The 22,822-nt window shown below is 49.2% G+C and overlaps 1 protein-coding gene across 5 annotated transcripts in view; it reads left to right on the top strand.

Annotated features, from left to right (window-relative positions):
• Positions 1-22,822, top strand: part of RASGRF1 (Ras protein specific guanine nucleotide releasing factor 1) — a 126,639-nt gene that overhangs the window by 98,112 nt on the left and 5,705 nt on the right. For 3 of the 5 annotated variants that reach the window (XM_017886868.1, XM_017886869.1, XM_017886872.1), the window contains 6 exons: positions 1,751-1,854; positions 3,290-3,374; positions 8,242-8,439; positions 12,699-12,778; positions 19,904-20,021; positions 21,378-21,446. In XM_017886868.1, coding sequence (XP_017742357.1) covers positions 1,751-1,854; positions 3,290-3,374; positions 8,242-8,439; positions 12,699-12,778; positions 19,904-20,021; positions 21,378-21,446 — 654 coding nt within the window. The other 2 variants (XM_017886871.1, XM_017886870.1) reach the window with 2 other exon arrangements.

Below are 22,822 nucleotides of genomic sequence, written 5' to 3' on the forward strand. Positions count from 1 at the left end.
CCACACACACACAAACACATACCACATACACACCACACCACATACACCACATACACAAACACATACCACATACACACCACACCACACACACCACATACACAAACACATACCACATACACACCACACCACACACACCACATACACACATCACCCACAGGCACACCACACACACACACACACACACACATACACATACACATACCCCACACCACAAACACCCCATACACACCACACACACAGCACCCACATGGCACACACACAGAGGCTGTTTTTCTCCACGGTCCTCGCTCCGTTCACATGACTTGGAACCACTTAGGCTGGAGCTCCCTGAGGTCAGGGCCAGTGTTTCCTGCCTTTCTGTCTCGGCATGTGGCAAGCACCTTGGTGCAGACCTCAGTGCTCATGTGAGGAGGAAATGGGAGGAAGGGAGACACTTAGTTTAGGAGAGATGGCCCCACTTCCTTTGGGACCCAGCAGATGGGCTGGTTGTGGGTGCTCAGCCCAGCCCACTAGGACTTCTGGACAGAGTGAAGTGAGCATGAGAAAGCGAAAGCATGAGGCCCACAAGACAGTCATCTGTTGGAGCACCTGTTGCCCGAGGAGTTGACCCCTCTCCTCTCCTCCTGTGTGGCCCAGCTGGTCCTGAGGTGGTGATGGGGGAGGATTCTTGTTCCTAACAGGCTCCTCCCAAGACCAACATAGTTGTCCCTTTACCCACCGCCTTCCAGCACTCCTCACGCAGATCCAGCAGACCTTCCACGAGGCCTTTGTGCCCAATACACTGGCCTCCCCATGTCCACCTCTCATCCATCTCCTGCCGTGGGCACCACTGTCCCCTGGCTAATGTTTCCCTGAAGATTTTCTCTGGTCATAGGGCCCAAGTAGTGGACACCCTTAATGACGGTATCCAAGGGTGGCCCCTGGGGACCAGAGACATTGACTAAGGCCCAGGACTAAGGTGGGTCAGCTGTCTTCTAAGCACAGGACCATCCCAGGAGCTAATCACGCCTGGGAGTCCACACCTGCTAGTTTCAAAAGGAAATTGTATAGAGCCAGTTGTTGGCTCAGGCGGACCCTGAAGGGAGTGGCCAGGCACAGCCTGGAGTCAGACGACCTGGGCTCCAGTCCTAGTCAGCGCACTTCCAGCTTAGCAACTTGGGCCAGTGGCTCACGTCTGGAAACCTCGGTTGTCTCATGCATGTGCTGGGAGCTCCCTGGCAGGGTGGGTGAGGGCAGTCCGAGCACTGGGCTGCACACACCAGCACAACAGGGCGGGGCCCATCTCCCTCCATTCCCTTCCCTCCACCTTCCCTCATCATACTCCATCCACCCGACCACCTGATTCAAGGCGGAGTCATACCCCATCCACCCGCCCACCAGATTCGAGGTGGAGTCATATCCCATCCACCCGCCCACCAGATTCAAGGTGGCATCAAAACCCATCCACCCGCCCACCAGATTCGAGGCAGAGTCACATCCCATCCACCCGCCCACCAGATTCGAGGCGGAGTCACATCCCATCCACCCGCCCACCAGATTCGAAGTGGAGTCATACCCCATTCACCCGCCCACCAGATTCCAGGCGGAGTCATACCCCATCCACCTGCCCACCAGATTCGAGGTGGCATCATACCCCATCCACCTGCCCACCAAATTCGAGGGGGAGAAACCCCCAGAGAGGCAGCTGAGAATCCAGGAGGTGTTCGTCGTGGGTCTAACTCAAAACCTTGCTCCCCTAACTCAAAACCAGGCTGAAGGCGTGAAGGCTGAGCCCTTTGAAAACCACTCGGCCCTAGAGATTGCGGAGCAGCTAACCCTGCTAGACCACCTCGTCTTCAAGAAGATTCCTTATGAGTAAGTGTTGCAGGCAGCACCTGCCTCCCCCTGCTTCCTCAGGCACTGTCTTGGACAGCACCCCAGAAGCATATGCAGTGAACTTCCAGAGCTGTGCGGACCCTCCACAGCTTAAAACAATAGTGCCTGGATCCGCAGAATGAGGGAGAAGCCTGTTTCCGTTCCTGCCCACCAAGTTCTCTCCTTACCTATCAGCTGCACATACACACCTTTCTGGAATCATCTCTAACTCAGAGCTCCTAGAAAGACAGTATCTAGAAAAGAGCATGTGTTCATGTGTGTGTGCACATGTACCTGTGAGAAACTGTGAACACAGGTATGAGCGTGGGCGCATGTGTGGGTCCAGTGATCTCCAGGAGCTGATTTAGGGCACAGGTGTGGACTTTGAAGAAGCCCCAAGGCCTGCTGTTACCTGCTGTGGCCTCAGTCATCCCTGGTATTCATTGCAGTTATTCTACTTATATAATTTTGTATCCTTCTTCCTTCATCTGACGCTATGCCAAAATGGCATTTGTAAACATTATTTTTAATGAGTGCACAGCATTCTCTAACAGTGTGTTACTAAGCCACGAGGGTGTTTTCAGTCTCCACTTTTATATTTATCGCTGCAGTAAACATCCTTGTAACAAATATGTCTCAATTCCTAACAATGGTCCCAGAATGGTTTCCCAAAATTGAGCTCACCGGATTTGAATGATTGAGGGGCTTTTGGCCTCAGCTCCACCTGGCACTCTCGCAGCCCTCCCCAGCGTGGGTGCTGCCTCGTGTAAATAGAGAGCGTCGGCACTTTGGAAACCTGTCACATCTCCTGGACATAGAAGCAGCTGATATTCCTGATATGTCCCTGTAGGAGGAGAAGCGGGTTATGTTTTCAAACACAGATCGCCTCCCCTGGCCCCTTCTGCCCACAGGACTCTGCCAAGGTCCCCTCTCCCTGTCACTTCATGATGTCAGGAGCCTATGAGTTGGCTTGCAGGCATTTTAAGCCTTTTATCTGCCCCCTTTTAGGGTCTTCTATTCCCTCATCCTACAGACCAGCTGCTGCAATGACTAAAATGTGAATTCTCCCTGTCAGAAAACAAGATTCATAACAAATTATTTCCACTGTACCTCACAATAAGGTGTGTGCCTTCCCACACCTTCTTTCAGCCTCCCAGTAATCCTGTGAGGAAAGGATCGTCTTTATTCCCATTTTACAGAGGAGGAAACTGAAGCCCTGCTCTGTGAAGGGTTTGTCTGAGGCCACACAGCTGCAACAAGGCAGAGCTGGACTTCAGCCCAGGGTTCCTTCCTTCCAGGGTTCTGCAGAAAGTCGTTCCCCCAAAATGACAGCCTCAAAAAGCCAAAAAATAAAATAAAATAAAAAGCATGGAGCAATGAAATCAGCAAGGCAAACCTCACTTCCTCCACCTGGGTCTCCCCTTACTTCCCACAGGGAGTTCTTCGGACAAGGATGGATGAAACTGGAAAAGAATGAAAGGACCCCTTATATCATGAAAACCACCAAGCACTTCAATGATGTGAGTATGGATGGGAGCGCTTCTCTCGCTGAGGTTTTCCTTTGGCAAGAGGCTCAAGAGGCTGGGTAGAGAACGGGCTATACGCCTGGCTGGAACCAGACTGCTGGGTCCTCTCCAGCCCTGCCACGCCTTGCCATGTGGCCTTGGGCTGGTTGCCTCACCTCGGTCTCGGTCTCTTTTCCAATTAAGTGGGGCTGACCATAGAATGGTCATAGGATGATTAACTGGGCAGTCATCTAAAGACATTCAGCCCAGCACTGGCTTGCCACGAGCCCTCACTCAGGACTTGTGATTCCTAAGAGGGGCCACTCCTCGGAGCAGGGCGTTTGGGGAGTCTGCGGCAAAGAGAACAGAAAGGAATGAAGGATTAGAAGGAAAGGAATGAAGATCTTGCTATGCTTCCTATTTTTTAACCTCATCAAATGGCAGACAGCTTCCCTCTAATTCATACATTATCCAGAACCCTCAGAATCTCCTAATGTTTTGGCTGTTTCGGCTACCCTGAAAGTGATGTCCCACTCGCTGCCCTTCTTCTTGCCTTTCTTGTGGTAAGATAGTCTTTTGGGATAACATTAAAGAGAATGTTTAATTCTTTTTAATGTTAGGAGGCCACAGTGCTGAGCGAGACTAAGGCTCCTGAATGTCCCCAGCTAGGATCAAGATGGTCCAATATCCAGCTCCTCCAGCCCCCTCCTCTAGACCTCCCAGCCCCAGCTTTCCTGGGGAAGAACTGTTGAGATGGGACCAACCACTGGGCCTGCAAACTGGCCTGGCATAAGCGGCTCAAAGCATCTGGACTGACTGATTAGCACACTAAGTTCAGATGGGTGCATCACACACCCCCAGCTCCCAGAATCCCTTCTCAGAGAAACATGGGAGCAGCAGAGAACTGGGGGCCAGACAGGTCCCAGAGCCTTCTGAGGCTCAATTCATGTCCACAGGGAGCATTTGCAATGTTCTTTAATAAGAATATCCACTGCCCCCTAACCGGGTGCCTACCTTGTGCCTAGCACTGAGCTTTTTGTGCGTAGTAATCTCATTGAACGCTCACATCAACTAAAAGATGGGGACTGTCCTCACATTTTTAGATACAAAGAAACCAAGGCTCTGGAGGGGCAAATGCTGAGGTCTCCTAACCGGTGTGTGGTAGCTCATGACTTTCATTGCTGCACAGTGCAAATCGGCTGTGAGAAAAAAAAAGAAAGAAAAAAATCCCTCCCAGCAACTTCCCCACATTTGCGCAAGTTCCAGCCCCTGAACCACAGAGATGGGTCACTCCCAGCCTCGTAACAGCCCTGAGAACAGTTGCACTCAGCATCCTCATTCTTCTGAGTTTAATCATCAACATGAGGAAAGAGCCTTTGAGGGCCGGTGGTGGGAGCACATGATTCCACTTGCCCTGACCACCTTGGCCAGGGCCATGTCCCACCAGCCCCAGCCCCCAGCGCACATATCCTGGGAGGATCCTTAGCAGCCTGGAAGAAACAAGAAAGACCCAGGGATTGCAGCTCAGGGGAGGAGCCCTTTGGGGCCTCCCTAGGCCCGGGCACCCAGTGGCTCCTGCAGTAAGCCCAGCAGCAGAAAGGAGACTCGTGTGCCTCTCAGGAGAGAAAGAGGGACAGAGACCAAGCCTCAGGAAACATCCTGACAGAGGCCTGATCTGACCACACGTTACAGCACCAGGCAACAAATCACCTTCCCCTCCCTTCCCCTGTCCTACTGTGTGCCCAGGAGTTGAGCAAGTGAAAGACAAGAATATGAAATGAGCATTCGTTGAGTGTTCACCGCATGCTAGACGCTGTGCTTCAAAAGCATCATCTCATTTAATCCTGCCATTCCCACTTTGTGGATGAAGAAACTGAGGCTCGAGGAGGGGAAATTTCATCCCCAACATTACACAGCAGAGTACAATTTTGAACGCACACGGTCTACCTGAGAAGCTGCCCTTGTAACGACCTGGCATTTGGCCATCTCTGTTCAAATCCACCATTTGGTTCTGATACACAGAACATGTGCTGGCACAATAGCGATTTACCTCGTCTCTCCCTGGCACAGTTCTGTTTGCTGTTTTCTGGTCCTTTTGCCTTTAATGTCTTTGTCCTCTTAGCTGGCCAGGATCTTCAGGACCATGGCCACGCTGGGGTACTGGGATAAGACAAGCCAGGTCCCCAGAGAGCAAAATCTAAGCAGCTACTTGCCCTTCTGCACTTGTACCCCATACCTCGCCTGCCTCACCCTAGTCCCATCTCTCTCCAGGACAGCGTGGAATGGACATGGTGATCATGTGTCTCCTTCTTGGGTTTTTTGTGGGGTTTTTTGGGTTTTTTTGGGGGGGGTTTTTTTTTGGAGGGGGGTTTTTTGACAGAGTCTCACTCTGCTGCCCAGGCTGGAGTGCAGTGGTATAATCTCGGCTCACTGCAACTTCCACCTCCCAGGTTCAAGCAATTATCATGCCTTAGCCTCCCAAGTAGCTGGGATTACAGGTGCACGCCACTGCACCCAGGTAATCTCTGTATTTTTAGTAGAGACAGGGTTTCACCATGTTGCACAGGCTGGTCTTGAACTCCTGACCTCAGGTAATCCACCCGCCTCGGCCTCCCAAAGTGCTGGGATTGCAGATGTGAGCCACTGCACTTGGCCACCTTCTTGGTTTTAAAGGAGATGCTTCCCGTATTTCCCCCATGTGGAGTGATGTTTGTTCCTTTACCAGGTTTTTTTAAAATTATCTTTTGTTCCTTGGGTGCTAATGGATTTAACCATGAACAAATACAGAATTTTATCAAATATTTCTTTCTGCATCCGTGGAGATGGTCATATGGTTTTTCTCCCTTAATCTGTTGATCTAGTAAATGACAGTTATACTTTTTTTCTAATATTCAATCATCCTTGCATTCCAGGGATAAACCCAATGTGGTCATGGTATATTAAACAAAAGGGTGTGTAGCTTTCCTTTCTTTTGTTATCCATTTCTGGTCTCAGTATCAAGGTAATACTGGCTTCATAGAATGAACTGGCAGATATTCCTTTTATCCTTCTTCTCTGGAAGATTTGACTGATCTATTTATTTCAAAAATTAGTATAACTCTTAAATAAAACTGTTTTTAAGTTCCATGTTCTCTTGATGGAAAAAAATTTAACTACAACTTCAATTGAATTAAGCGATATAATACATGTACTACTGTGCGTTATTATCCTTCCAGATAATAAGTAGTAGTTCTTAAGTAGTATTTCCATTCTTAAGTAGTTTTACAATTCATTCTTCTTGATGAGCATCCTTTAGAAATTATTTTTGAGGTTTCTTAGCAATAAAGCCCTATAATATTTAATTCATCTGTAAATGTCCTTTTATTGCCTTTTTTAAAGTAGTAGTCTTTTTTTTAATTTTTAATTTTAAAATAATTAAACAGTCACAAAGGCCAGGTGCAGTGGCTCACACCAGTAATCCCAACACTTTGGGAGGCCGAGGTGGGCAGATCACTTGAGGTCAGGAGTTCGAGACCAGACTGGCCAACATAATAAAACCCCATCTCTACTAAAAATACAAAAATTAGTCAGGCATGGTGGTGTGTGCCTGTAATCCCAGCTACTTGGGAGGTTGTGGTAGGAGAGTCACTTGAACCCAGGAAGCGGAGGTTGAAGTGAGCCGAGATGACACCACTGCACTCAACCTGGGCGACAGAACAAGACTCTGTCTCAAAAAACTAAATAAAACCAAAAAAGTCTTAGAAAGTGGCAAAAGAATGTATCAGAAAGCCCACTGCTTCCTGCTGTTCCAGCTTCTTGCAGTTCTAATTCCCTGATGTTCTAGCGCCAGCTTCCCACCCCCGCCCCCAGCTGCTCCAGGTCCAACCTGCCCTTGATTTGTTCATGTGCATGTCATGTTTGGAGATGGAGTCCTAAAAGATATCTTCTACTGTATATGTGAGACCAGCAGTGCTTCAAAGTGTGTCCTGTCCAAGCTCTAGTTGTATGATGGGGGATTCCCTCAGAATTTGGCCCCTTTTAACTATTTGTTCTTCCAGATGAACTTTAGAATTACTTTCTCTATAATTACTTTTCTAGAGAAAGCTCTCGTTGGTATTTGGTTTTTTGTTTGTTTTCAGGGTTTTTGTTTTGTTTTGTTTTTTGTTTTTTGTTTCTTTTTGAGATGGAGTCTCACTCTGTCGCCCAGGCTGGAGTGCAGCGGCGCGATCTCAGCTCACTGAAACATCCACCTCCTGGGTTCAAGTAATTCTCTTGCCCCAGCTTTTTGAGTATCTGGGATTATAGACATGCACCATCACACCCATCTAATTTGTGTGTGTGTGTGTGTATTTTTTGTAGAGACAGGGTCTCACCATGTTGGTCAGGCTGGTCTCGATCTCCTAACCTCAAATGATTCGCCCACCTCGGCCTCCCAAAGTGCTGGGATTACAGGTGTGAGCCACTGCACCAGGCCTGAGTGTTTTATTGGATTACATTAAACACATGTATCTGTTTTCAGAAAAATGACATATTTACATTCCCATTTGGGAATCTGATCTCTTTCTCTGTTATTCAAGCCTTTTATATCCTTTGGTGACCTGTTTTTTCCATCCTACATAGTTCTCATTAAGTTCCTAGGTATTTACAAATTCCCATTGTTATTTGGAAGGTTGCATTTTTGTTGTATTTTCTAACTGATTATTGCTAATGTATATATAAACTTTTCATTTTTCTATATTGAACCTTTAGCCAGCAACCCTAGCAAGCTCTGTTAATTGTTCTCACAGTTTTCCAATTCCTTCTTGTATTTTCAAACAGGCAATTATATCTGCAAATAGTGATTATTTATCATCTTTGCAATACTTATTCCTCTTTTTCCCTGTCTTATTGCATTGGCTTAAAGATCAGTAACTTGATTGCTTCAGAAATCATCCGCAATGAGGACATCAATGCCAGGGTGAGCGCCATCGAGAAGTGGGTGGCCGTGGCTGACATCTGCCGCTGCCTCCACAACTACAATGCTGTGCTGGAGATCACCTCATCCATGAACCGCAGTGCAATCTTCCGGCTCAAAAAGACGTGGCTCAAAGTCTCTAAGCAGGTGCGGGCAGGAGGCTGGCACCACTGCCTCCCTGGGGCTGGATTGGGGATGGGGCAGGAAGACCAGTGGGCTGGCCACTGGGCATCTACAAGTGGGCAAAGGACTGGGCTGAGGTCTAACACTCCCAGGTAAAACAGAGAATCACTTCCCGTATATCACCTGGGACCAGATAGCAGGCCCACAGATGTGGCAGTGAGACTGTGGGACTGTAATTCCCAGTTGAGTAATTAAAACCTCAAAGTGGAAAGAATATGTTGGTGATTATTGGTCCCAACACTTTTCTTCTGGAGTTGGGGCGAGAGTGGTGGCTTTATGGGGATCTGCAGGGCAGCTGAGACCGTGGTCAGGTGAGCCTTCCATCAGAGGACCCTTCCGTCAGATGATCCTGCAAGCCCTTCCCAGGATTCTGATTTCACCTGCCCTTCTGGCCACAGAGAATTAGCTGCTCCCTGGAACCTGTCGGCTAGTTGATCGCCTTAAATGTGGGCTCGATCCCTCTTCACTCAGAACATGAATCTGAAAAGACATAAACATAAAACATGAACATAAAACCATAAGATAGATTCTTCCTCAGGAATAAAGTTGCAGGCATTGGGGTCAGGAGGGACCAGTGCTCCTTGTAGGAGAGCACAATGAGGCACTTGGACCACTTCCTTAGTGCACTTGGTGGATGCCCCCACCCCAGCCTGCATGTGTGCAGGAGGCCGGACAAGCACCCCCAGTAGACAGGGCAAGCCCCCAAGCACAATCCCTTGGCAGCAGTGTCTGTCATCCTACCGCTGGGTGGGCTGTGCAGGATCCCCTGGCTCCAAGGGCCCTGTCTCATCTGGGCCACTCTGGACTTGCATACTGTGTCGCCCTCATTGTTCTCTTTATCACCTGCTCCTCGCTACCCTCCTCATGTCAATGGCAAGTCTTGATTCCACCCACCAAGCAGGCGGCATGTCCATAATCCTCCCTACTTAGCAGCCAAACTCAGGAAAGTCCTGGGACATCTCTGCTACCCTTCCCCCACCTTCTGGTCACTCCAGCCCCTGATGACAGCAGGACTACAGAACATGCAGGGGCACCCCCATTACAGCCCAGTGGGATTGGGCCTTTTGCTTCTTGGCACACAGAGATGCCAGGCTTGGGGTCAAGGACCGTGAAAGATGCTACTCTTGTTTGCGGGCTCCAGGAAAGAGCAGAGCTCAGGAGCACAGGAGCTCAGAGCTGCAGGCACATCCAGCCAAACATGGTACATACTGTCATGAACTCCTAGAGGCAGGTGTTGAGCAAGGCTCTGCAGAACCTCCAAGTCACCCAACCTCGTTTGGCTTGTCAAGGTTCAGGCATGGCCCTTGCCACAGTCTGGGGGCCCATTCCAGGTAAATCTCTCTCTCCTTCTCCCCTGTACTATGGGAATGACATCATCTTTTCCAGAGGCCTTGCAGACCAGACTTCAGTTTCCCACCCCACTTATGCTTCCTGGAACCCACACTCCTTGCGTTTCTTGGTCTCGATCTCCAGCATCACCCTCCTCATGGATTTGGGAGGGAATGAGCTTGGCCATCCTGAAATCTTCTGTTCTCTGCAGTGAGTGCAAATCAAGGACGCTCGGTGGTCAGGGCATGTGATTCAGCCTGTGTTCTAGGATGTCCTTCTGGACTTAGGGTCAGCTGGCCTGGTTCAAAAATCAAAAATGCCTTTGGCACCACATGAGGTCTCCACCCTCTATGGCAGTCTGGACCCAGCTGTCTTCTGCAGCCCCCAGCCGTGTAAGAGTTGTGTGTCTGCACAGCACCTGCCCCCAGGAGCTTCTGGGAGTTCCTGGTCATGGCCTGCTCAGCATCTGCCAGGGGCAGTTCATTATCTCTTAACAGGTGTCCCATGGACATTGGAGACCCTCTGAAATGGCCACGTTTCTTAGATGGCCTGAACTGTAACCTCAGCAGCCAGTTCTTATTGCTCGCTTAAATGTGTTCACCATAGCAGAAAAGCATTATGTCCAAGTCTGGTTCAGCCCCTGGCAAGAGTCAGGCAGCTGGGTTTCATTTGGGACTTTTCATTTCCCCTTTCTTCTTTTAACCCCTCTCCCCATCCTCTTTGAAAAAACAAAACAAAACAAAAAAACAAACCTCAAGAGAGGATCTGATGATGATGTTCTTCCATAGGACAGTACAATGACTAACATGGATTTGTGTGTCGCCTCTCCTGGAGACAAAAGCCTCGCCTTGGCTAACAATAGATTTCGGCCTGTCTGGGAGGGAACATTCTTGGCCAGCCAGAAGTCCTCCGCTTGGTGAACAGGAAGTGATGGAATTTTGGAGACCACAAAATCATCTTTCTTCCTGACATTGACTCCAAGGCTCCTTGCTTGGTCCCTGCTCTCAATCACATATTCCAAGGGCCCCTCATTTCTGCCTGCTGGTGTCCACACTCTAACAGAGACACCCAAGATCCCAGAGGCTTGGTATCCCATGGAGCATCAAAGGAGAGAAGCTCCTGGCCCAGCTAGAAGATAGATACTTGAACTGCTTCAACTTGGAACATACTTTTTAAGCAGCAGCTGAGAAAATTCTGTGGCTTCCCAGGCCATAGAGCTCCTTCCTGGAGAGAGCATGACAACCCAAAGAGGAGCAGCCATACACAGCAAGCATGGGGATGTGGAGGAAGTTAAAAATGTGCCCAGTTCAGAGCCACACATTGGTCCCGGAATATCTTCTGCACATTTTCACGGCCTCAGAGCACGGTGACACTTCATCTAGAACTACCTGGCCACCGGGACCTCCTGATCAAGCTTCTGTGTCTCCCACAATTCTAGAATATTGGAGCTAGTATTGCCCTAGGGAATACCTGGATTTACCCTCCCATTTTCCATATGGGACCCTGAGGGCCAAACAGGCAAGAGGAGTGGTGATTTGCCAGTCGGCATGCCAAGGGTAGGTGACAGAGGCTGGGGAGGCCCTAGGTTTCCTGACTCAGCCCCTGCCTCTGACCTCAAGCCATATCAGGTCATTCCTCTGCAGGTGGATGGAGAGGAAGAGGAAGGAGGGTGCAGTTCTGGAAAGGGGCAAGTGCAGGAGGGAAGCTGAGATCTAGAACAGAGATGGGCCGGGGCATCCAGCCTTCGCCAGTCATTGGAGAGCAGACATCTCAAGTGAAAGCAGAATCATCTGCCTTGACTCTGTGTGCTGTGTGCTATTCTGTTGCGTGTCAGATCCAGAACACAGTTGTGCTCTGAACAGGATTAGTCCACACCAGGTGGCTAGGCTTTTTCTGCTCGTTGATAAGGCACAGAACTGAATGGTACGCTCAGCCCTTCTTTCCCCTTGAAGAGCATACACAGATCTCCTCCTGTCAGAATGGAGACTTAGATTGTCCTTTTCAGTAGACAAGTTTCTCAGCAGAAATCTGACCCCAAGATTGGGCGTGTGCTTGGCCTCCAGGGCCTGTGTCCCCTTCAGGCTGACTAGGGCTCTGGTGGTGCGACGTACCGCTGTGCTCCAGTGGTTTCTCAGCCACATTCTGAATCTTGAGGAACACAGCTGCAACGGAAGTCTCTAATCTATCTCCCCATTTTATCAATGAGGGAGCTGAGGACCCCCTGAGGGAAAGGACCTTCCCTCAGGCTCCACAGCGCACAAAGCCAGGCTTGACCCAGGGCGCTCCGTGGGTCAGACAGACTCCAGCCACTGAAACTCGTCTCCAGCCTGATGTGTGTGCTGGGCCTGGCGGGATCGCCTGGCAAAGCCCTTTGCTCTGGGGCTTCCTCTCTCCAGCCAGGCCTTTTCTTTTCTGATGATCAGTTCGTCTCCCATCTTTTTTCTTGATCCTTAAATCTGGGTGATGTTTCTGGTGTGAAAAAGGGAACGTGTGAGATGAGGGTCACATCCTTTGGGTGTAGTTCATGAGAAAGATGAGGAAAATCAAAAATCTGCCATTTCCTGCTCTCAGCGTAGGCTCCTGAGAGTCAGCCACCAAATCCTAAACTGCCCAGGTCTCAGGCTCCTGCAACATTTCCCAGGGCCAAATCCACACTCAGGTCCCTCACATCCACTTCCTTGCTTCTGAGAGATGTGTGAGCACAGGCACACTCAACAAGGACCCATGCCCAACTCCTGAGGAGTTCAGGGGCAAGGCGCCCAAACACAGGAGGCCCCCAGATCCCAAGGGAATGCAATTCTGGAACCCTGGCGGGCAGCATGCTGGAGTGTGGGCCTGAGGTCCCGGGCCTTGGTGTGTGCTGTGTGTTAGTAAATGCTTCTGATTCCTTCTAGACTAAAGCTTTGATTGATAAGCTCCAAAAGCTTGTGTCATCTGAGGGCAGATTTAAGAATCTCAGAGAAGCTCTGAAAAAGTAAGTGTCTGTCGTTTTGTCACGGTTATTTTTAAAATAATAGACCCGCATTGCAGAGGCATTCACGTGCCACCCCCAGCCAGAGCAGGAGGTCTGTCTGTCTGTCTGTTCATCTGTCTACCCGCAAGACCCCTAGATTTCCTGGACCCCAATGGTGGAGTCCTCCATGGTCTGCCAGAGAAACTCCAGAGTTTGCTAGCATTTCCTGGGAGAAGCACAGGAATCACGCTGGGATCCCTGAAAGCATAGTAGCTGTGATGATAATAATAGTGGTGCCAGATGTCTCGATTCTAAAATGCACGTTTTCTTTTTACATTTTAATAATTCTGACATCAGGAGATGTCTTAAAGTCAGTGTTGTTTATTTAACATGATTGTGTTTCCTTTTTCACTTGAGAATTCCTTATCAAAATATGCTTTCATTTTATAGAAAGTGGCATCTTGGAATCAAAAAAATACTGTTTTACAATAATCATACTTAAAGTTTGTAAAGGACTTGCCTAGACATTGTGTGTTTAACGCTATCAACATTGTCCATAAGGCGGGGTCCTCAGCCTCAGCACCCTTGCTATTTTGACTGCGATGATCCTTTGTTGCGGGGGACTGTCTTGTGCACTGTGGAATCTTTAGCAGCATCTCTGGCCTCTACCTGTGAGATGCTAATGGCACCCCCTTCAGTTGTGACGACCAAAACTGTCTCCAGACAATACCAAATGTCCACTAGGGGGCAAAATCCTCCCCCCTTGAGAACCACCAGGATAAGGCTGCTTCCCACATCCTGTTCTTGCAGACAAAGAAACTGAAGAGCTAGTGACTGGTCCAAGGCCATGTGGCCATGGCGTAGCACCAGGACTGGCCCAGGCTGGCCTCCAGAGCTTGGCAAAGTTTGCCCCGGGCTCCAGACAAGCTCTCCCAGGGAAGCGCTGATTCAGCCCATCTGCACACACTGTGGCCGCACACTCACACGAAATGGGGGGTTTGCTTCTGTCACTCTCATTAGGTGCTTACTCAGGCTTCTGCACTAGTCTCAACCCTCCTTTCATTGAGTGAGTGTCCGTTCCTCTCCTTGCCTGACTGGCTACTTGCCACACTTTGGAGAGACCCGGGGAGACCCCTGAGGTCCTGGTTCCCTGTACAGCTTCGGAAGCCTCTCCTCCCTTCCTGGTGTTCCCATGATCATGGCTGATGCAGGGACCACCAGAGTTTACTACCCCCAGACCCTGAGGATGGGGCCAGCCAAAACCTCCAGCCCTTGACAGTGGCTTTGACGGACTGCTCACCCCCTCTGCCAGCCTCGTCTGCCTCCTCGTTTTCTTCCTGCCGTACTTGGTCTGTCCTTCGCCAGCTCTGTGTGCCATCGCCTTGACCATCTCCACTTTATTTGTGTTCTCAGACAGATGTTGCACCCATCTGTGCTGTCCGGCCGTCTCTCTTCTGCCTGGGCTCCCCAGAGCCCCTGTGGACTGTGCTTGTGGGGAGCTGCCCCTCCGTGCATTCACCAACTTGTCCGTCCGCCCCCGGGGCACCACTCCATCCACCTCCTCACATGGCTGGCTTCCTCGTCTGCCGCCGCCACCACTGCTGCCTCCACTGCCTCTGGGGCCCCCCATTCTGTCTGAGTCCCCATCCTGACCGTCTTCCCTCTTTCAGGTGGCCTGCGGGCCCGTGTAAGTGTCTCTCCCACATTCTCCTAGTCCCTGCAGCACAGGGCAGAGGTGGCCTGCGGGCCTCTGGGAGCTAAGAGCTTTATGCAAACCAGGTTCTGGACTTACAGAGACGTAGGCAAGGCACGCAGAGGAGGGAGGGACTGGGGAAACCTGGGGAAAATGCTTCCCGCACCCCCTCTCCTGAGGCTGTAAGGTTTTCACAAAGAGCAATGTTGCATGAATATTGAGCGTCTGTTTCACCAGGCAGGGGACGGGGGCAAGAGTAGCAAGGTGGTAGTCCATGGGCATAGCCAATGACCTCCCCAGACAAGCAGCCATGCTATAGGCCTCACCAAGTTGGTCTGCAACCCATTCATATGTCCCAGGCATCTTTTTCAGCTTTTCATTAAAATATCCAATATCAGGCTAGGCACAGTGGCTCATGCCTATAATCCCAGCACTTTAGGAGGCCGAGGCGGGCAGATCACTTAAGGTCAGGAGCTAGAAACCAACCTGGCCAACATGGCAAAACACTGTCTCTACTAAAAATACAAAAATTAGCCAGGCGTGGTGGCGCATGCCTATAATCCCAGCTACTTGGGAGGCTGAGACAGAGAATCGCTTGAGCCTGGGAGGCATAAGTTGCAGTGAGCCAAGATCGCGCTACTGCGCTCCAGCCTGGGTGACACAGCAAGACTCTGTCTCAAAAAAAAAAGAAAAAGAAAAAGGAAAAAAGAAAAAATATCCAATTTCTACCAGCATCCAGGCTGGAAAATGGCCTTATTGCCTTTCCCAGGCAAGACTTCACCACCAAACCCTAAATCAACACCCTGCCAGCCATTCTCTTAAATGTCCCTTGCCGCACCTACAACAACCCTGTGTGTGCCCCTTCAGTCCCTGCCGGGTGCCCTGAGAGTGGCCTCATCTCCCCTTTTCATTCCCCGAGCCTACATCCTGGTGAAGTCCCATTACTGTTCCCTCCTCCCAACCTCCCAGCAATCAGAACCTTTCCACAGCTCCAGGCAACAAGAATTTGGTTGAGAACTGAATTTAGCAGTAAAATGTGGTCACCAGCTCTTTTGGGGCCAATTCCAGTTTTGACTACCCTGTCTAATCTCAACTGAGCACACCCTTGCATATCTGCACATTTTGTGTTTAATTTGAATAGGAGGAAGTCCTTGATTTAGAGGAACATGTGGGACAGACTGTTATTGTAGGCTGCTGCAGTGAAAGTTTTTCCCCTTTGTTTCCCTGAATTAAGGATGGGAACAGCCGTGGAGGAGTGTGTCAGCTAGCTGACTGCCAGGTCATCCCCTATGCCCTTTAATCAGGGTGAGAATCAATTTATCTATATGGATATGATGAGCCCAAAGGCTGAGCTCTAGAATTTCAGGGGTTCCAGCAAAGCCAAATATCTATCTCTATCTTTATTCTCTGCCTGTGGCCACAGAGCAGAGTAGCAACCCAGTGATAAAATGGGACTTTCCATCCCCACCCCATCGCACTTCTTTTTTTTCAAAGACTACCTACCTAATCACCCTGTACCTTGTGCCAGAACCTTGGACCCTGGCCCCAGGGGATTCAGCCCACACAGCCCAGCCTCAAGGGCCCTCATGCCCTCCCTGAATGCCCATCCCAGACCTTAAGATAGAAGAGAAGAGATCCCCAACTACAGTCGGCAGAAACTTGTAAGAGAGAGTGGCCCGTCCCACAGCCAGGGCAGTACAGGGAAGAGAAAAGTTGGAGAGAAGGAGGAAGGAGAGATGGACTCAGTGCTTGTCATGGGTCGGTTTCCTGGAGTTTGGTGTAGAGCAGCTGCCTCTTGCCAGCAGTAGCTTGTACCCCATAATCTCCCTTATTCCATTTAACATCATCAGGAGCATCTTGGTGGAAAGAAACATCCAGTTTGGGGGCTCCAAACAACCACAGGCAAGGTCAGGTGTCACCAGGCATGGGAGTGCCACAACAAGGCCTTGCCCAGAAACCAGAAACAGCTTTCAGGCCAGGGGTGGGACACTTTCCTCTCTGCTCCCTAAAATGCTAGCTGCAGACCTGTGAGGGCTCTGCCAGAAGAGGAAGCCACCCCTGTATCAGCTCTGCTCAATAAGCAAGAGCTGGACCTCACCCGAGAGAGGCCAAAAGGCCCATATGGAAGGTTCAGGACTGGCCTGTTGTTGGGTATCTTGCCTACAGGAAGTCCCAACATGCTTCCCTGTTCATTCAGAGGCTCGGTGTGGCTCAGTCCCCATGCCATGTGTCCCTGTGGGGCCCTCCAGCAGTCCTCTGTCCTACTATGGCAACTCCATACATTTGCCCACATGGCTGTGGATTTCGGATGCGGGTGTGTGTGTGTGTTTGATTCAGTGTGCTCTCATCCCCTCTTTCATGACCCCTCACTACAGAGCAAGCTTGTCCAACCTGTGGCCGAAGGGCCGCATGTGGCCCAGGATGGTTTTGAATGCAGCCCAACACAAATTGGTAAACTTTCTTAAAACATTAAGAGATTTTTTTGTGACTCTTTTTTTTCCAGCTCATTAGCTATCGTTAGTGTGTTAGTGTATTTTATATGTGGCCCAAGGCAATTCTTCCAGTGTGGCCCAGGGAAGCGAAAAGATTGGACACCCCTGCCATAGAGGTAGTAAATAGGGACAGAGTTTAGTACTGGGGCTGGGCATGCTACTTGCAAGTGATTCAATTGCAAATCCACCACCTTCCCACAACTGGACTATGACTCCCCATAAATACCAGGGGAAGTCGACCCTCAGTGATCAGAGGACCTCGGATCCTTTTCACTAGTCTGGGTGTTCAGAAACCCCCAAAAGCCTTGAGAAACACTCTGAGTCCTTTGACCATTTGCAGTCAGCTCGCAGTCACCAGGCCTCCCATTCTCCCTTCCATCCTTAGAGCACTCCACGGCTACCTGGCTACTGTCACATGTGCAGGTGGCAGGGTGAAGGGGGAGAGCACCTCTCAGAACCCACTAGTCCGCACTGCCACAGCCTTACAACCCCAGAGTTACTTCTTAGATCTTTGGATTATTTCTCCATCAGACTCATAATCCTGGGCTTCAGACTTGGAGAATGATGGAAAGGAAATGAAGAGCTGGCTGGTCACAGTGGCTCACATCTGTAATCTGAGCACTTTGGGAGGCTGAGGCAGGCAGATCACTTGAGCTCAGGAGTTCTAGACCAGCCTGGCAACATGGCAAAACCCTATCCCTACCAAAAATACAAAAATTAGCTGGGTATGGTGGTGCATGCATGTAGTCCAGCTACTTAGGAGGCTGAGGCAGGAGGACCATTGGAGCCCAAGAAGTCAAGGCAGCAGTGAGCTGTGATTGTGCCACTGCACTCCGGTCTAGGTAACAGTGAGACCCTGCCAAAAAAAGAAAAAAGAAAGGAAATGAAGACCTGAGCACGTAATAATCATGGACTAGAAGGAATGGAAGGACGCAGAGCAGCCCCTCCAGTGGCTGGATGATCCTTACTCTTTTTTTATCACAAACCACAGTAAATATATATATTTGAAATTACAAGTCTGTATACAAATGCATATATACATTACAGGAGCAAAAATTCCACAAAACAATATATACCTTTATTCCATTTGATGAAGTCAGATATTTTCTTTTCACTTGTTATTTTATTTGTTTTCAATTAAATAGAGATGGGGTCTCACTATATTGCTCAGGCTGGTCTTGAACTCTTGGACGCAAGTGATCCTCCCACCTCAACCTCTCAAATCCCACTCCCTGGGATTACAGGAGTGAGCCACCATACCCGGCCCTTTTCACTTTTTAAAAATTCTGGTCTATACCCTCTAAATTGATTTCAACACCCATGACAGGGTCAGCCCTACATTTGGAAAAACACTTCTGCCTGCTGTGTCCCTAACGCCAGGCATCTGCCTCCTACACGACTTTGCCATACTGTGCCAACTGTACTTGTATTTACCTAACAGCCTCTTTAAATTAATTCACTTTTTCCCAAAAATATATAAGAAGGAAATTTCTATATCATGACAAATGGAAAACCAGCATACTTGCTGTAAATACAAGAATGCCATTAAAAAATATATGGTAAAAACAAAATAACGTTATTGAATTCTGACCAAATACTGGTGCTTGCCAACACTCTGATTCTGACACCTGTCGCTATTTGTTTAAAAAGATAAAATGTGGAAGGAGAATGGCAAGTATCAAAAGTGTCAAAGTCACACTATCACCAAATGAGGCACTCTCCCTGAGCAGAAGGGGGAAAAGTAAAAATCCAATGTTTCTTACCACGTGAATTCGTGTTATTTAATATTGTGCCTGTAAGTCACCTAAAATCAGCTATCAGACCACCTAAAATTGTCTTAGCTGGCATCATTGCTTTATACATGAGGAGCCTGAGGACCAGAGAGGGAAAGGCCTGGCACGGGGTCACACAGTAGGCAGGTGAGGGACAAGGCCCAGGTTTCTGCTCTTGCTCTATCATCCTCCTGGCCTCCCCTTCCTCCAGGTTAGCAGGGTTACCAGGCGGCCATAAGGAGACAAAGGTGAGATGGACTGGGAATGAGGGTCACTGCACTGTGCTCGATGATGCCACCGTATCTGTGTGCTGAGCTGAGAGGAGGTGGTAGAGCACTGAGGAGGAGGCCCCAGAAGGAGCTAAAGGGAGCCCTGCCGGCACATAACAGCTGCCAGGCTCCATCACAGCCTCCATCAACCCTTACCCAGCATCCAGCCAGGGGCACCAGAACATGCTGGGAAGGAGCAGTAACAGGAGCCCCTGCTTTGGACCAAAAATCAGAGAGGCATGGCCTATCACTCCAGGGGCCCCGCTCCCAAAGATGCAGTCCCCCAAGAGTCACCAACTATGGAAACTATCACCCAACCTCCTGCCCCAAAGCTAAGATCACTTTCAGGAAAGTGATCTCAGAGAGCAAGGGTTCCCTGCCCTGGCACCCAAGCCCAGTGCTTAGGTGGGTGGGAGATGCCAGTGGAGACAGAGGTCTCAGGGAGCAGAGACAAGGGAGTCAGATAGGGTACTGGCAGGAGTGGGGTGGCTGGGGCTGCAGAGCCCTCCGGGAGGTGATTCAGGGGGCAGATCTTGATGGAAGAGGCTCAAGGAGAGATAGGAAAGGTGAGTCTAGAGGGGCTGGTGACAGAGCCCAAGGACTGACTGGGACAGAAGGCAGGGAGGTAGGGGAGGACCTTCTGGCTCGGGAAGGAAAGAGACAATTTGAGATGCCCCAGTGGGTATAAGAGGCCCCAGTCAGTACCATGTCGCCCTCACCACCCCAGAGGACTGGCCCTGAGACCCAGCTGACAGTCCTAGGCTTGTAGAATAGTCAGTCCTAGAGTATAGTGTGATTCTTGGTGACTGCACGTCCCTTTGCCTCTAGCAAAGCAAAAGGTGCATGTGGGATGTTCTGTTCTTGGTAGACGTTGCCTTTTTTTAAATGAAAAATGTTTGTTAATTCCGTTTGCTTCCAAGTTGTGACCCACCCTGTGTCCCTTACCTGGGGATGTACCTCACCGACCTGGCCTTCATTGAGGAGGGGACGCCCAATTACACGGAAGACGGCCTGGTCAACTTCTCCAAGATGAGGATGGTGCGTTCCCCCCAGCCAGGCAGGGGAAGGGGGGTGTCGAAGCCCAGATGACTCGACCTGGGACCCACCCACACTCTGCCCCCCAAGGCTCAACCTGCTGCATAGGGTGCCCCCATTTGGGAGCCTGGGTCCAGCTTCCCAATGCGAGCCATCACTATCATTGATGAGCATTTAGAATCTGGCAAGCCCTGAGCCATACTTTCACAGGCATTTCCTCCTCTAGTCCTGACAGTCTGAGAGGTAGCTGCTCTTATTCTGCACCTTTCAGATGAGCAGACTGAGCCTGGGTGAGGTCAAGTGAGCAGCCCAAGGTCACCCCACAAGCAAAAGGCAGAGCTAGGTCTGGAGCCCAGGTCCAGGTGACTCCAGAGCCCCACACTGTTATTCACATCCATCTGTATTGTTCATATTGATGCTTGCTGTGGACTAAGTAAAACCACTTACACAGCACCTCCTAAAAAAATAAGTTTCCAATTTTCCCAGAAAAATCAAGAACCTGAGATAAGGGATGAGGAGACTTCTCCCATCAGAAACAGGATTCTAACCGTCCCCTTCTCCCCTCTCACTTCAACTGGAAAGCCTCTACTTGAACCAGTTTTGTATAATGGGCCTCTACATTTGATTTTTGTTGGATGGAAAGGGTTTCTTCAGGCACCATCCTGAAGAGCGAAAGCCCCTTTTTGTCATGTCTTGTGCACAGCAGGCACTAAGGAAGTGGCAGATACCTTTAACTTTTGCTGGAGTCGTAGGGTTTTGTTTTAGTGATGTTAGGTAGCTTATGCCACTAATTAAAGGAGATTTTTTTCTTCTCTCAGTCACATAGTGTAATTTACCTACAGAATCTTGACAAGTCTTGGAAGCAGATTTCTGATTTAAGAAAAAAGAAAAAAACATGAGGCCGGGTGTGGTCACTCACACCTATAATCCCAGCACTTTGGGAGCTGAGGCGGGTGGATCACTTGAGGTCAGGAGTTCGAGACCAGCCTGGCCAATATGGTGAAACCCCATCTCTACTAAAAATACAAAAATTAGCTGGGTGTGGTGGCATGCACCTGTAATCCCAGCTACTCAGGAGGGTGAGGCAGGAGGATCGCTTGAACCCAGGAGACAGAGGTTGCACTGAGGCGAGATCATGCCACTGCACTCCAGCCTGGGTGACAGAGCAAGACTCCATCTCAAAAAATAAAACTAAAAACAAACACACATGATGCCTCTGTGGGACCTTCCAGGAGGCAACACGTATGGAATTAAGAGGCTGACTTCAGATTTTGCTGTTGATGCCCCTTCAGTTCTGCAACATGGGGGGTAGAACTAGGAGAGCAAACTGTGTTCTGAAACTCTTCTTCCTTCCCACAGATATCCCATATTATCCGAGAGATTCGCCAGTTTCAACAAACTGCCTACAAAATAGAGCACCAAGCAAAGGTAAGCTGGTGCCTTTTCCTGGTCACTTGCATGCTTTCACAGTGGCTCTGTCTAGGCCACCTTCCACCCTATTCCCTCCATACCCATCCACTTTCCCTTCCAGAATTCTCCTGGGCCCAGCTCAAACACTATCCCTGTAAGCAAGCCTTCCCAAGTCCCTATTTCTTCAAATTGGGTCTGTGTTCATCTTGTGACTCTTGTCTGGTTTTACCTACCGTAGGATGGTTTATTTTCATGTCTAATCTCCCCCAGGGCAAGAGAGGCAGAGTTGATAACATCTGTTTCTGAAAGGTACTATGCTCACAAGTTACAAAATCCGCAGATACAAGGAGTGCACAGTGAAATGTTCCCCAGCCACCTAGTTCCCCTTCCAAAGGCAGCATTTCCACCCATTTCTTGTGTCTAGGTCCACAGGCAGTCCATAAGCACAAGCAGACTTTGCATACTCTTCTCCAGCATACTATATACTGCTCAGTATCATTCTTTTTTCTCCTTCATAATATATCTTGGTGATCATTCTCTATTAAAACAGAAGCATCCTCATTCTTGCTTACAGCTGCAGAGGAATTTATTTATTTAGCCAGTCCTCTGTATTGATGGTCATTTAGGTTGTTTTGATATTTTGCTGCTACAGACAAGGCACAAAGAAATACTTTGTACATCCAGAAACAGGCAGGGAGGGCCATAGGGTATGGATCCCAGGGTCTGTGCTGCTCTGAGGGCCTAGAGAGCCTCAGTGGAGGAGGAGAATCTTGGAAGAGTTTTCCTGGTTGGGGTGGACATGTCTTTCTTGCAGAGAGACAAGCTTGTATAAGGCTAAGTACAGTGACCCACCACCACCACCAAATGGCTGGCTGCAGAGAGCAGCATCAGACCTGGGACTTTGTCCTTAGGACCATAGGAAGCCCTGAAAGGAGGTTATATAATTGGACTAGTTTGCATTTTTAAAAGATTGCAAGGCCATGTAAGAGAATGGTTGGTCTGAAAAAAAAAAAAAAAAAAAAAAAGTCTCAGCTCGCCAAAAGAAAAAAAAATTGTTTAATAAAAAAGAATGGTTGTCATTTTAGTCTCATTTTATTATTCAAAGCCTGTGCTGTTAGCCCCATTTTACAGATAAAATAACTGAGATTTGCTAACCCAGACTCTTGGGCTCCCAATACTATGACTTTTCTTTTCTTTTATTATTATTATTGTTTGTTTGTTTGTTTGTTTGTTTGTTTGTTTGTTTGTTTTGAGACGGAGTCTCACTCTCTTGCCAGGCTGGAGTGCAGTGGTACAATCTTGGCTCACTGCAACCTCCACCTCCCGGGTTCAAGCAGTTCTTCTGTCTCAGTCTCCCAAGTAGCTGGGATCTGGGACTTTGTCCTTAGGACCAC

Source organism: Rhinopithecus bieti, unplaced genomic scaffold (genome assembly GCF_001698545.2).
Source record: "Rhinopithecus bieti isolate Rb0 unplaced genomic scaffold, ASM169854v2 scaffold_15087, whole genome shotgun sequence".
Lineage (NCBI taxonomy): Eukaryota > Metazoa > Chordata > Mammalia > Primates > Cercopithecidae > Rhinopithecus > Rhinopithecus bieti.